Genomic DNA, 15,473 nt, shown 5'->3' with positions numbered 1-15,473 from the left:
CCCTACAGTATGAATCCAGGAAGAAAGGAAGAAAGAACACCGTTCCCAAACCTCTGTTTCCTCTTGGGCCTCTTATTTCGTCTGTTTTGGACAATGAATTAGGTGACTGAATATCCTCCTCTACATGGAAAATTGCCTGGCCTCACGTCTTAATTTCTTCTTTCGTCCTTTGCCTGTGTGTGGGTCCCTAATTTGGAACACTTTCTTCCAGATCGCTGCAACTTGAATGACTGCCTCTTCTTACCCTTCTCAAGCTGTCGTGTCATAACCACTGGGAATGAATTCTAAAATCTGTACAGCACACTCCCACACACAAGCAAAATATTTCTTCCTTTTTCCTTCCTTCCCCTTATTGTGAGTCATTGAGGATTCTTGAGATAAGGTGCCCTTTTTTCTTTTACAACTGAGCGCCGGGTGGACACTCAGCTAATTCAGCAAAAGGGGGAAAATCCAAGGCATTATTGCTGTTTTAATAATAATAATAATAATTTAGTTTACAGAGGATTTCCTTATATAAGTTGTCTTTCTTGCTCTCTGTTCCCTTTCTAGTTTACACTAGATAAAGTAAACAGATAATTATTGTTAAGATACCTTTTAAATAAACGTGGTCTGGCTCAGGGTGGTTTTTTCCCCTCCCAAGAACAAAGTCCTGATAATTAACACATCTTCTGATATCTTTCCATCGTGACCATTTTTTTTACCATTGTAAGTATCCTAAAAGGTCTCTGCTGTGTTGTAAATCTATACAGTTCACTGATAATAATATAATTAACGTTCTTATTTTAATAAAAACAGAAAAGAACATGATTTTTAAAGCATAGTCCAGTTTTGTAAGCCTTTAAAAATATTTATTTATACTCAGCGGCAATCGTCTCTAATTCTTCTTGCTAATAGAAACAAAACTTCAATGCATTTTAAAGGGAAGAAAATGAATTAAGATGTTTGGTTTCAAAAAAAGATCCATGTAAAACAGGAATGCAGCATTTTAAGACTATAAAGCCATTTATTTAATCTATGAAAATAATGTACAATAAATAATTTTCATTTTACTATTAAAGCATTTGAATAAATAATCTACCTCTAAAACATAAAAGGAAGGGACAAAACCTCCGGTGTTTTTAAAAATTCTTCCTTCTTTCCTATTTTGTTTTTAAATTAATAAATCTAAACATCTTGTTTTGTTTCCTGAGAAGTTCATTTTTTAAAAATGGACATACATTTTCTTCTCGAGTTAAGAATTTCTGGGGTAGGCTTGATGGAAATGGGCGGGAGAGGGAGAATCTTGGCTGGAAAGATATCTAAAAAGGCCAGGCTGTATTTTTCCTCTTAATTTGAGAAACATCTTCTTAGCTTGGCAACACTTCATGTTTGAATAAAAATATATGTGGAGAAGAAAATACCTGAATTCATTCAGACCATAATTCCTTTAAAATTGCTACAGAAATATTTGTTAGGGTTAGGTCCGTTAGAAATTCACAAACCTCTTTCGAAAGAAATGCGTTCTCAATGGGGTGTGGAGGGGAAGGGAGAGGGCGGTGATCAGAATGCGGGGGGGATACTCTCAGTTTAAATGGCAAGGAAACTGTTGATGTGTGTATGCCTGCCTGCCTGTCTTTATAGGGGCATACAACCCAAGGCAAATAAGAAATGTCGATGGGTATTTACTGGAAATTCAAATGTGGCAGATCGAGAGTACAAAGTGTGCTTGTAAAAAAATCCAGGTCTTCTACGGAGAAGCTGACAGGACTGTCTAAGAACCCCTGGAAGCTGGGAGAAAGCCCTTCTGAGGTCTGTGGGCAGGAATCCACCGAGAAAAGATTCAGGTCTGGTGGCAACAAAGGGGACCTCTGGCTTTCTAGGCAGGCATTGTCCAAGGAGGATGAGGAAGAGGAGGAAGAGCGGGAGCCAGCTGTCCCATTTGGCTCTGCATTGGGGGCGCTCTCCTCTGCGGGTGTCAGGTAATCGGCGGGGGGCCTCGATGGCTCTCTGCTGCTGGCTGGGTAAGGACAAGGGATCTCCAGGACGTTTCCAAATGGAGGGCTGCCTTCCTCCTCTTCCTCTTCCTCCTCCCCCTCCTCCTCCTCTTCCACCACCTCTTCGCTGCCTTGGTCCAAGCTGCCGTCCCCCTCGGGGATTTCCTTATGCTGCGTTTGTCGCTTATGTTTCATCCGTCGGTTTTGGAACCAGACTTTCACTTGCCTTTCAGTCAGGTCCAGCAAAGCAGCGATTTCTACCCGACGGGGTCTGCAGAGGTATTTGTTGAAATGGAACTCCTTCTCCAGCTCCAGCAGCTGCGTGTTGGTATAAGCCGTCCTCAGCCGCCGAGCACTGCTCCCACTGTTGTCTAAAAAGCCCTGGACGTCTGGGCGGAGGAAAAATACAAGAAAAAATAAACATGAAATAACATATAAAATAAAATCCGAACAAAAGTAGGCTGGGAAGGTGCTTTTCTGGTGGATTCTGCCCAACATTTTGTATTGCGGGTGGGGTGGGGAGGCCGTGCCTGAGAGTTATTTTTAAATCGTATGGAAATATTGCCAAGTTTTGTGCCGCCTGGTGCGTCTCTGGCAAATGTCTTTCAGCACGCACGCACACACACACACACACCTTCCCACATGTAACAATGGTAACCAACACAATGCAACGTTCTGCAAGTTCCTGCAAGGAATGGAGTGTGGTAGCAGGACAGACAGGGCTAGTCCCAGTTGTACATCGCCGGGGTGGGGTGGGAATTATGCATTTTTGGAGGAAGATGGAAGGAAGGAGGAATTCCACTCGGAGATGGGGAAATCACAATTCAAGCCACGTTTCTGCAAGACATGTCCTCCCACATCCCAGCGTCTCCTCCTCGATTTCAAGGGAGGGAGTCCGTTTGCCTCCTTCCCCTCCCCAGCCTATCCCGTGGTGGTCCAAGACTGCGGTCTTTCCTAACGAAACGACAAAGCCTTGTTGGCGAAAACAGGAAAGGGAGTCAAAATGGGGAGGAGAGGAAAAAATGAACGGCTGGGACCTTTCTTTCTTCGTTCCTTCGTCCGCACTCAGCTCGGGAGCTACACCGTCTTCTCTCAGTGCCCATTCCTCAACCCCATCCTCCTTGGAGTCTCAGTCCCTTCAAGGATGCCCATCGGTGGGAAACACAAATCTGGCACTTTCGGCGGAGTATGTGTAAACATAACGGGGGTGGCAGTGAAGGGAAAGAATGGACCGCTTTCTTCGCCAGCTTAGTGGTTAGGGCAACCCCACCGCCGTACCATCGGGGCAGGACTTTGGGGCAGAAGTCCAGGGCCCCACTCAGCAAAATGAGCAGGAGGGTCTCCCCAAACGCAGCAGAGCTGGTTTGCCGCATTTTGAACTAAATGAAGTAATGCACATGGCCATCTGAGGATCCCACCCCCCCCAACCATGACCATTAAATCCAGAATCTAAAATTACCTAATTGCACCACTTGTGATCCCACAGGACTTAACTGAGTTGGTGGGACAGATATTTTGAAATGGAAGATTCTTGCGTCCGCAGCATTGACAGGGTGCCCTGCAAATTGTTATTATGGAGTCTTGAGGCTGAGCTATAAATGGCTCTCCCCCTTCCCCAATACACTCTCTCCTTGTCTTTGTTATCTTCTTTCCACCCATCTTCCTCTTAATCTTGAAATAAAAGTGCCTCACACAAAATACCCTCCGAAAAACAAATCGGCAGAATTATCTTCGTTTGGTATTTCGCCCACGGCTTTCCACTGGAGTGAATAGTCAGAGCATCAACAATCACAGGGGGGCAGAGGCGACCAGAGGTCCAGAAATTCATCCAATTTCGGAGCTGCTATGCGAATTTTTATTCCCCCCCCCTAAGGATTGATTAGAGGAAGATGAGAAAGGAAGGATGGAAGGAAGATTCTCCCTACCATTTCAATAATTTCTTTTCCTTCGAGTTGGGTTGGGATTAGGTAAGAACTTTAACCCCTTTCCCAGCGATGAGCTTATTTTAAAAAGGGCATTTTTTGTTTGGCTCAGTAAACCCCTGACACTCACATTTTCCCCTGCAGCCCCTGCCACCCTCTCCATCGTATACAGTACAGACCTGCAGGAGAAGCAGCGGCAGATCCAGGCAAAGACGAGGCGGAGGAAGAAGGAGAAGCAGCGGCAGCGGCGGGGACCTGGCTGGCTTTCTTAAAGGATTTCTTCTCCTTCATCCAGGGGAATTCTCCAGCCAGGGAAGGAGGCTGGGGCGCGGGTTTCTGGGCCTGCCCATGTCTTGGTCTCTTTTGGCTCCTTGGCGTGGGCTGGTTGCTGGGACGAGGATCCAAGCCGAGGAGGGTTTGTTCCAAAGGAGGAGGAATTAATGTCGGTGGTTCCTTGATTGATGAAGTTTGAAATGTCTCCAGGACAGCGGGAAGGGACGTCAGACACTCCGCTAGTGATGGCTGGCTGTTTATGAAGCCTATCTCCCTCTCAAATTCAAAATTCATGGCTTTTTCCAGGGGCCCAGTGCAAAAAAGGGAGGGGGAAGACGGGGGAATGAGGGTGGGTGGGAGGGGAAGAAACGATTGATCTTAAAGGCCCTTCCAATATTTTATATCGCTTTAGTATTAATATTATTTGCAGTCTCCTCCCTCTCCCTCCCCCGCTTTTTATTTTTTAAAATATCTTATATTGCTGATAATACAGGCGTATGGGGACCTTGCTCTATTAAACTGACGAGCAGGGATAAATTGCAGCCAATCCTGGTCACGTGACCTCACTTACCCAATAGCAGGGCCAGCCTGGTTGAAAACAGAACGTATTTTTATTTAATGGCTAATAATAATAATAATAATAATAATAATAATAATAATAATAATAATAATAATAATAATGATAATAGCGCCCCTCGCTTTGGGAGAATACCAATGAATTGGGGTATTCTGCTGGTTGCAAATACTGAGCCTAAGGAAGATGCTACGGAAGGGTCGAGCCAGGAGGCAGCTGGGGGTTGGTCACAGTTTGCCTTTTTACCTCATCTGCCACGGGGACTGTACCGTTGATTTTAGCCCAATCCAGGAGGGAGGAATTAGAAAAGAAGGGCACCCAACTTTTGTCCCCAAGGGACAAGAGACAGGCATCAAGGATGAAGAAGAAGTAACCAAAGTAGAAGCAGAAAACGTATAATTTACCATCAGCCACACTGAAACCCAAGGAAATAAAACCAAGCGGAGTAGCAATCTATTTTGGATTTGCGGTTTTAAAACATAAACTCTGCTGGCGAATTCAGGTTAGTATGAAAGGATGTTCAAAAGAGTTTTTGCTACCATCTGTCCTCTTCTAGAACCTCTGAGAGCTGTTGGAATTGAATAGGTGATAAGAAGAACAGTTGTTAATTAGTTTGCTAACCAAAGATTAACAAAAGGATTTTATTTAAAAGTAGAAAAAAGCAAAAATTAAGGTATCTCCCCACCTCACCCCCACTCTGAGATATATACACCCTGAACCCATCAACTCTAAAAAAAACAAGTTAATAACATATATTTTCAGTCCTTAAAAAAAAAGTTCTACACAAATTGTGAGAGTAAAAAAGAGTGAAGAATGAGGGGGAGAGCAGAAGCGATCAATCTCTTCTCACCAAAGACTTCTGACAGCCCCAGCTTTGCTAACGTCCTAAAGAATTTGGACGTTCATCAGAATTCTCAAGTGAAGATTTATTCATAGATTTGGAGATGGTTACTAAAGGTACAAAATAAAAGTTTGGAGGCTGGAGGGGAAAAGCTGAGAGGGAAATAGAAACTAATCAAAGGGAAATTCTGAAAACCTTAGAATGCTTTATTGGCCTTTTTATTTGAGCTCCGTTTATCCCCATCCACAGACTACACTGAGAAGTGAAGCAAAGCTTAGAAACTTTTGTCAGTTCAAACATCCGTGTGGGTGGCATTATGCAGAAACCCTACATTTGGAGGAAACTGCAGTTTTGGAACTGTGAAAGCATCCCCAAAGTCTGTGCATGCAGATTTGACCAAGACGGGCTCTGAAATTTACGATATTACTGTTGATAAACGATCTCCAAATATTTTAGAACTGTGTTATCTGCTGCAATAAAGAAAGTAATATTAAGAGATGCTGCCAGACATGTTCTTACAAGGCCATGTTTTGATGTGTTTTGGTTGTATTGCTACTAGTACTGGGAGTACTACTGGTAAAATAGTTGCATCAAAACTGGTAGCAGTTTAAACTAATTTCAACATAGATCCAACCTAGGTTAAGTACATCTTAGTCCCATTTATTTCCATGGAAGAATTCAGCACTAATATCTCCTTTAAAAAGTAATGGATGATATTTAGTCTTTTGTATCCTTCGTTTCCATTTCTCTCCCCACCCCCACACATTGTCAGATTTTGTGTAAAATGTGAGCAGAGCCAGGTCAATCCTACCACAGCTTCTGCTACTAGTAAAATAATTATGTTTAGGTTTGGAGTGTGCACAACCTCTGGGAGTGAAACTAGGCAGTTTTAAAGCTTCTGAATTCTTTCTAATACTCTGAGAATGAAAATATTGCTGTTATAATGCGCTATTGTATTCTATAGTTGTGGTGTTCTATCAGCATCTGTAAAACTTTTAAACTTTATTAGAAGAAAGTGGATATTGACACCTTTATTAGTTTACAAGAAGATTGGAGTGTGCTGAAAGAATAACAATCTATTTGGATTTGCAGTTTTAAAACATAATCTCTGCTGGTGAATTCAGGTTAGTATGAAAGGATGTTCAAAAGAGTTTTTGCTAGCAGCCGTCCCCTTCTAGAGGAAACTGAGACAGGTTGCTTAAAAGACAATTATTTTTAAATGCTTGAGTTAAGTATGCACAGAACCCACTGCTGGAACACTACTTTGTGTTCCAAGCCAAGAGCACCAGATTTCCACAGGAAATGCATCTGTCTAATCAAATTTCTTTTGGCTGCATTTACACTGCCAATCCTTCAATGCTATCAATTGCTTACCTCAGTTAAAGGCCCTGAATCTTTTTGTCCATATGGGCTTCATCCACAGTAACACTGCATAATGGGTTTTGTAGTCTTGCAGCTTTCTAAATGGATTTAGGACTACATGCATGAAAGTTTCAGACATAGACTTTAAGATGTATTGATACAATGTATTTGAAATATAATAAACAATTGTCCCTTGCACATGTCAATCTTGTGAATGAGAACTAAAAGGGTTTGGGGATAAAGGGTTTATTGTGAGGATTTGTTCTGGGGGCACAGTACAACTATTGCAAGGATAGTGATGACTTGGCTGAAAATGGTTGAAATATAAGAATGCAGTTACTGCAAAAAATGTGTACTACTGACTAGTATGGCGATTTAATTAAAGCATTGTTTTTAAAATGGCAGAGAGTGTTTGGATGAGGATATAGGAGGGAGAGAACTAAAATACTCTGCCTGAATTTTATCCCCCCACCCCATGACATTTTAGTGACATTAGTTTAAGAAACAAGTATTTTATCCCCCCCGCCCCATCACATTTTAGTGACATTAGTTTAAGAAACAAGTTTTGAGGTGGACCTTGGTGTTTTATTTTTAAGTGGAACCCAGAATTCATCTGAAGAACTTGTAGGAAAGTAAGTCTCTCTCTCTCTCTCTCTCTCTCTCTCTCTCTCTCTCTCTCTCTCTCTCTCTGTGTGTGTGTGTGTGTGTGTGTGTGTGTGTGTGTGTGTTGCATTTAACTCATGGGACTTAGTCCTGAGTAGGCATGCACTGTTAAAGATCAATTTGCAAACAATTCATAAAGTTTTTGAAAGAGGTTTCCTGATTTGATACATTCCTTAGCCAAGTGTGTCTTCAGAATGTGTGTTTCTCTCAAACAAAAGATTTAACACCCCCCCACACACACACACTTCCACTATATTCTAAACTCCAAGCCAAATCAAATTTATTTGAGTGGAATTTCCTTTATTTGGTGATGGTGGTAGCAGCACTACTACATGGCAAGGATGACTGCTATTATTTCATTAGATCCTTTTATGGAAATTGTGCAAAGAACCTGGACCTTTTGGCTGGCATTACATTAACTTATTTTAAAACTATGTGAGGAACCCCTTTCACACAGGTCTGAATAACAAAGTGACCAATATTTTGACTCAGTTATACCATCCATAAAATCACATTCAGGGGAATGGTAAGGGGAGGAGGCATTACATTCTTGACTATTGTTGTTTGATCAGATCCCAATCAAAGTTTCCACGCTCTTATGCTTTTAAATTATAGCACCACAGAATATTAAATTACTTCTTGCATGGATGAGCATAACCCAGCTACAGTCATGGACACAGGGGAAAGGGTGCTTCAGGTTTTTTTAAGTTGTTATTTATGATTGCATGAAGGCTATAATTATTAGTGAAACTTAATATACTAAACAAAAAAACCATAAAACAAAATTAAAATAATCTTTCTTACAAAGCCCTCTGGCCTGAAGTTCATGCCTATTTGTGGATACAATCTATTTCCTCCCCTGCCTTATACATTAATTAAATGTAGGGCCACAGACCAACAATAGTTGTAAGGAAGGGAAATATTAATTTCATATGAGTTGTAATTCACATATTCCTTTTCTCTGTAGCAGTTCTATTAAATGAAACGGTTTGGGGTTTAGTTAATTTGCAAATTGTGATCACAATAAAATTCACTTATGCCATATTACCAAACAACTTACAGCAGACAACTATGGACACAGAACCATACCCAGCACAGTTGTTCTAATGTAATCCTATAGACCTCAGTAAATAGTTTATACACTGCAGCCAGAAATCTCTATGTCTATGACCTGATTCGTACACTTTGTAGTCCGGGTCTAGTTTCATGCTGCACCTGTAACATGCAGAATGAAAAGTAGACATGATAGCAGCTATTGGTAAAATGCTTTCCTTAATATGTATTCCATACACGCCCCATCATATATAAATATATTTACCATGCGACCTGGCCTGTTCAGATGTAAAGTTAGTGCCAGCAATTGGTGCTTATTCTACACATAAAGTGGCCAGCTCACATGGCAGGTGCATTTATATGTGATGGGACATGTGGCCAAATATGGTCATCATAACACCTATTCTTACCTTGGGCAAAGCTGAACTATGTGAAAGACTTGGTTCCTTCCCACAATGTTCATTCCCACAACTGGCTTCCAGGAGTGGATGTTAGTGCTAAAAGGAACCATGACCATAATCCAAACCATATGGTTCTACTTACAAACTTTACTTCTGTAGCATAAGACCCTTGTTTTACGATGAAACAGATGCATAGAAAAGCCTGGATCAGACCTGTGGCCATGACTTCAGAGGGGCTATGACTCAGTGGAAGGGGCATAAGATTTCTTCCATATTTATTCCCTGGCATTGTGAGTTGTCAGGAATTATTATTACTGTTATTGCATTTATATTCCACCTTTTCTCTGAGGAGCTCAAGGTGGCGTACATAGTTTCCCCATCTCCATTTTATCCTCACAACAACCCTGTGAGGTAGGTTAGGCTGAGCAATTGTAACAGGCCCAAAGTCACCCAGCACTCATGGCTAAGTGGAGGATTTGAACCCTGGTCTCACAGGTCTTAGTCCAATACTGTAACCACTGCTCCACATTGGCTCCTTTCAGGTAGGTTTCAGGCAGCAGGACTGGAAAAAACCCTCTCCCTGAGGTTGGGGAGGGGCTGCCAGTCAGGTAGATAGTATTGGGCTAGATGGTCTGTGAGTAAAAGTATATCACCCGTATCCTGGACAAATCTGGTATCACTTGGGTGAAACTGATATCAGGACATGAACAACCCATAACATCCAACATATGTCCTAGTGCAGGGATAAAGTATCTGTGGCCCTCCAGATGCTGCTGGACTGACAGGAGTTAGTATGTTTGATGGTCAGGGCTGATGGGAGCTGTAGTCCAACATTTGAGGGCCACAAGTTCTCCATCCTTGTGCTAGGAGTGTTTTACATGCAGTTGTTTACACCACAGCAGTGAAGGTGTGCCACAGAAGGACCATAAGAATGGTCAGTACTCTCACTTAGACCAGCCACCTTGCGTATCTGAAGATTTTATTTGCAGTTGTGTCTGTGGTATCAGTACAATGATGGATCAATAGATCAACACAAGTCTTGAATAATGTGGGTCACAGATGTTCCACAAATCTCCCTGACTTCTGAAATTCCCACATTGTGCATATTTGTGGGGAGAAGACATTTCAGCTGTATGTCCTCACATCACAAACTCCATTCCAGGGGTTATAGAAACAAATGTGCTTTCTCCCCAATGGGATGGGGTGGGGGTAAAAACAATTCCTGCTTCCTCCATAGGAGAGGACGCTCTCATCAGTAAATTGCAAAGTCTCATTTTCAGGGAGAAGAGACAGAAAGAACATGAGATCAAGAGAGGACTGCATTGCTTTACTTCTGTACAGCACAGAGCTGTAGGGGTGTTAGGGGTGGTGGTATCTGCAGGAGAAGAAGCAGCAATAGCATTGGTCCTAGCCGTAGCAGTAGAAGTAGATCAAAGCCCATCTCTCCTGCCAGAATGGCGGAGTTTCCCCAGCACCGTTCCACTGTTCTTCAACAGAGCTCGCATTTCGACCTGAGTCGTTCTTACAGCCATATAAATGTGACGTTCTAATTTGACAGGCCGTTTACATTCGGTTCCAACATCATAAAAGTTTTATGGAAACGCGCTGCTTGTAAAAATAAGTTTTCTTAAGGGTTGGGAGCATAAAATACAAATTAGCAGAGCCTTTATCTTATCTCTTTTGCTGTAGCACAGTCCCCTCCCCCTATCTTTCCAGGGCCGCAGCAGCATCTGCCTTCAACTCCTTTCTTGTTTTATTTAGTGATTTAATTTCACGATAGGTTTCTCTCTCCCCCCCCCAGCCGTCTCTTAATTTCAGCAAGAAAGCCCCGTGTGCCTTTTGTTATGATTAATCATTTTCCTTTGTTTTCATTTTAGGCCCAATGGCTGTTTAGTCTGGACGGCACGTGATCGGCCTCCTTTGTATCCACAAAAGATGAGGGGTAATTTTAATTGGCGTGAGACTATTTAGAACAAGATTTTCAAAGTGGAAGGGAAGGGGGAGGCGGAGGTCGGGGGAGGCGGACAAGAAATGAACCCCCTAGCGATTAACTTTTTAAGTAAACATAATCAGCTAGAGAAAGTGTTCCAGTTTTATAAGCTGTAAAACAAAGCAACGGCAGTCATAACCTAAGGGGTAAGCGGGAGAGGAGGAAATAGATACATGTCTTTCTTGTTAATATTTCAAAAAAATAGATTTTTTTTAAAAGCAATGTTTTTCTGTTTGACAGCTCCAAAGCCTCTTTTCTGTTTTCAAATCCGACCAATGGAACAAGAGCAAATTAAGAACAGAAAGTTTATTCAAGAATTGTTCAACAGACAACCCTTAAGCAAAGAAATAAAGTTATCTACTGTAAAGAACAAAGAAAGATGTTTCAAAAAAGAGGACGAGGAAGTGGTGGTGGAGGAAGAGGAGAAAGGGGCGGTTAGCTAGTTCTTCTAACTGAGGACTATACAATTACAGCCTGGCTCTGATTTCATGCCTCCAGTAGAACTAAACACATTATTTTAAGTACGAAGGTAACTACTGGCTTTTCCCTAAATTACAATAAGTAAAAAAAGAAAGAGAAAAGAAAAACTGGTTGTACAATGACAAGGAAAAAACACCATATTCCTTTATAACAAGTAAATACTAAAAAAAGAGAGAGAGAAATACATTTTTCTTATAAATACATAAATGCTGGGGATAAATAATACAAAACAAAAGAAAAATAGTTTAAAACTGGCTATAACCAATAAATATAATATATATATATATTTATATATATGAATGTTCACTGGAACACACGCACACCCCCTTTGAAAGACGTCTCCAATGGGTGTCCTTCAAAAGTTGGTATATATACTCATTAAAATGTAAACTCTAAGTGCAAGAAGGATGCCAGACCAAAGAGGAAGCGTCATGAAACACGCCCCCTCCCCAAAGGGCCGTTTCCTTCCGCTTCCATTTGGAGGACATAACAGTTTCTGTTCAAATATACCCTGTTTTCACGTTCAAGAGAAGAGACGCAAAGGAACGCAAGACGCCTTAGACGTGAGACTCCCCCGACCCTTAACGAACCCTAAAGAAACGGGGGAAGGCCATCACTTCACAAGGAAGGAAGGAAGGAAGGAAGGAAGGAAGGAAAGGGGGTCTCAATGGGTTTTTTTTCATAATGTCATCCCCTTGTCCATTTTGGATTTTTTTTTTCAGCCCAGTTTTGCTGTTGAAATTAGTTTACAAAGGGGCATCTCGCTTTTCTCCCCTTCCCCAGTGCTTGACAAATTCTGGCGGGTAGTAGAATTAAAGGAGAGCAACATATGTAACCGTACAGATTTTTGCAACGGTGTGTGTTTTTGGATAATGGGATTGTAGGGCTGGCGGAGGAAAGGGGTCAAGGGGGCGGGGAACCAACTTAAGAAGGAAAATGCAAGTTTGTATGTGGTGGAGATAAGGTGGGAGTGGAACACTTGGTGAGGGTGGTTTTCCACTGAAAGTCTTGGACTTTGCTTGTGCTGTTTGATAGATTTCTTATTTAGATGTGGGGGAGGAGGACATCTTTAAGAATACTGGGTGAATTCACGATCTACGACCACAATTTTGTGTGCATATTGTATGCTTTTTTTCTTTTAAAAAGGAAATTAAATTGTCTATATCGATGGATTCTTGCATTTTTTCTAAAAAAAATCAACACCCATTTCTACATTCAAAACATTTGTGTCGAAACCTCAGGACAAAAATGAATTTAAAATGCAAATTTGGAATCGATTTATTGGCTTCACGAATTGTTAATTTATTTATCAGATTTTCAAAAGTATTGTAGAAGGGGTTAAATTCACTGATGATCCCTCTCTCCGAGTTCACTGTTCTAAAAAAACCGGCCTTGCTTGAAACAAAGCCTTTAATGTCTGATATATATGTACCTGATTGTCTCTACAACACCTATGTAGACTTCTACAATTGTAAACAAATGCATTTGTCAATACACACACCCGAAATGGGTTTTATTACAATTAATAGTGCGACCCTATATACGCCTACACAGAAGTCCCATTGAGTTCTGTGAGATATACTTGCAGGTAGGCGTGTATAGGATTGTAGTCTAAGAGATTTTAGGTCGGGGAGGAGTATTCTGTGGACATAATGGCAACATTTAGCAGCAAGTTCTCCCAGCATGTTCCACTGGAATGATTTGCAACAGCATTACCCTCTGGATTGTGCCCTTCAAGTCTTATTACTAAGTAAGCGCCTTGAGGATTGATGTCTGTAGGATAACCTTGGGCAAGCTATTTTAATCACTTTATTAATAATCAATCTGTACTAAAGGAAAGGAGCTATCTTATATGAAAAAAAATATTCTGCTGTTTTTACTTTTTATGCTCTATATACGGCACATAAACAAGGCCACACACTTTTAATTTGGAATAATTGGCAGTAACAAAGTTTTGAATCACCACTCCATCCACCATGATCATGAAAGTGAGGGGATGAGTTCTTTGCCACCCAGATGGTACACACAAAAGGGTGGTTTCAAGAGGTGGGCTTGGAGCACACTGGATATGTGGCACTTCCCTCGTTTGGAAGTCTCACTGATTTCAGTGGCACTTCTTTCCAACTGAGGATGCTTAAAATGTAGATTTACTTAGGAGTAATAAGGGTATTTCCATGGTTACAGAGAACTAGGTGGTAGGATGAGTTAGCAAAGTGCTTAAACTATCCCACTTCAAACTACATATGGAGAATTGCGTTTTTGAATACTCCCTACACTAGAAAATTAGCACATCAGAAATAAGTGCTGGTTTACTGCCGGCAGTGTTTTGTTTTGATTTTTTTTTCTGGGGGACAGCATTTAATAAACGCCATCTATGTACACACACACACCTGGAGTTTGAAAAGGTACAGTCCAGAATCCTGTCACCTTAGTCTCCCATCTCCTACTTTATTGATATGCAGACTTGCCTTAGTCCGACCAAAATGCCCAGAATTTGCGGGAACAGAGCGAGCTTGCACTGAAGAAAAAAAGAAGATTCCTACATGGAGGCCAAGAAATCTTACTGGCTTCACACATTCGGTTTAAATCTGGACTTAATTTAAAGTAGGGTCCTTTAGAACCAGCCACGGGACCTGCCCCTCCCTTTTTTCTTTATAATATGAAGGCTCAGATTCGCAGTATGAAGAGGACTTTGCGCTGTCAGTACATACAGAGAGCATCTTGTTCTCCACTAAGGAAACACAAGCCACGCCCCCACAACCCCCGTTCTGAGAATGGGATTGGTAGAAAGGTTTCCAAATCAAATGACGTATCTGCCAGGCAGGCTAAGCCCTTTGCACTTCATTTTAGCCCTGGAAAGTCAGCTCTTGATCAACATCGATTCCCATCTGCTGCTCTTGCTGGAGGGGGAGTGGAGCGGGTAGGGGCAGGCTGGGATAGAAGGAAGTGACAAGAGGCAACAGTGACTCACCCAGGTGGTAACAGTTTTCACTTTGCAGGGGGGCCATCTGACGGCTTTTTAAAAGGTTTCAACACAGATGCTTTTTCTTCTTTAAAAAAAAGAGAGCCAACCAACACTCTCCAACACAACCAACAAACCGACCCAACCAGCAACCCCCTCCCCGTTCTCTATTCACTTCCCCACCCCACCAAGTCTGTCGTGCCCCTCATCACAGATGGGTCAGCTTGGGCGCCTCTTGGATTCTACCCTGAGTAGAAGCGTGGTGGGTGGAAAGGTCTGTGTAAGTTGGATGGGACTCGCAAGGTCCATGGTGCTGGTTGGAGCCCATCTGGGGGCCCCCGTTGTACTCCATGCTGGGGGGCTGGTGATGCTGGAGGGGGTTCAGCCCGTAAAGCGACGGAGCGGAACTGGGCATAGAATCCACGTAGTTGCCGCCCACGTACACCGGGCTGCCTTGCATATTGGGGGGGCCGTAGCCGCCTCCCCCATTACCCTGTAGGACGTGCGGATCGTACTCTGGCGCCGTGTTTGTGTACTTCTGTTGGGTGGGGCAGCTTTTGATGGGGTTTTGGTAGGCAGTGGGCATGGTGTAGGCATTCTGGTGAGCTTTGTTGAAGGGGGGCGGAGAGGGGGCGTCATAGTTTGAAGTCATGGGATGAAGGGCGCTCATGAAGCCTGCGGAGGATTGCATGGCTTGGGGAGGGCTCCCCGTCGGGGAAGGGCCCCCCGAGGAAGACCCCAAGCCTTTTGACTTCTGATCCTTCTTGTATTTCATCCTCCGGTTCTGGAACCAGATCTTGATCTGCCTCTCGCTCAGGTTCAACAGGTTGGCCATCTCCACCCGGCGGGGTCTGCAAAGGTAGCGGTTGAAGTGGAATTCCTTCTCCAGCTCGACAAGCTGGGCGCTGGTGTAAGCCGTGCGGGCCCTCTTGGAAGCCGAGGAGCCCGGAGGGCTTTTCTCGCCGCTGCAGCTTTCTGG

At 42.6% G+C, this 15,473-nt stretch overlaps 2 protein-coding genes across 10 annotated transcripts in view; both read right to left on the bottom strand.

Annotated features, from left to right (window-relative positions):
* Positions 1-1,010: 1,010 nt before the first annotated feature.
* Positions 1,011-4,540, bottom strand: HOXB2 (homeobox B2). The gene is made up of 2 exons (XM_061589123.1): positions 4,075-4,540; positions 1,011-2,362 (listed from the first exon to the last, which is right to left on the bottom strand). Exons 1-2 carry the CDS (start codon positions 4,460-4,462, stop codon positions 1,662-1,664), a joined length of 1,089 nt encoding a protein of 362 aa, XP_061445107.1. The 5' UTR covers positions 4,463-4,540; the 3' UTR covers positions 1,011-1,661.
* A 6,332-nt stretch (positions 4,541-10,872) lies between these two features.
* The window catches only part of HOXB3 (homeobox B3), a 69,763-nt gene continuing 65,162 nt past the window's right edge, over positions 10,873-15,473 (bottom strand). For all 9 annotated transcript variants that reach the window (XM_061589119.1, XM_061589113.1, XM_061589120.1 and 6 more), the window contains one exon: positions 10,873-15,469. In XM_061589119.1, the coding sequence (XP_061445103.1) occupies positions 14,703-15,469 (767 nt within the window). In that variant the 3' untranslated portion in view covers positions 10,873-14,702. The remainder of the gene's footprint in view (positions 15,470-15,473) is intronic.

This window comes from Rhineura floridana, chromosome 11 (assembly GCF_030035675.1).
Source record: "Rhineura floridana isolate rRhiFlo1 chromosome 11, rRhiFlo1.hap2, whole genome shotgun sequence".
NCBI classification, from domain to species: Eukaryota; Metazoa; Chordata; class Lepidosauria; order Squamata; family Rhineuridae; genus Rhineura; species Rhineura floridana.
This window is presented reverse-complemented; position numbering and strand designations above follow the sequence as displayed.

Bases quoted from the DNA above. Each gene is read 5' to 3' on its own strand.
- HOXB2 (XM_061589123.1), bottom strand. From the start codon at position 4,462: ATGAATTTTGAATTTGAGAGGGAGATAGGCTTCATAAACAGCCAGCCA. The intron at 2,363-4,074 runs GTCTGTACTGTA...TCCTCCGCCCAG, and splicing joins TGCCGCTGCTTCTCCTGCAG to ACGTCCAGGGCTTTTTAGAC.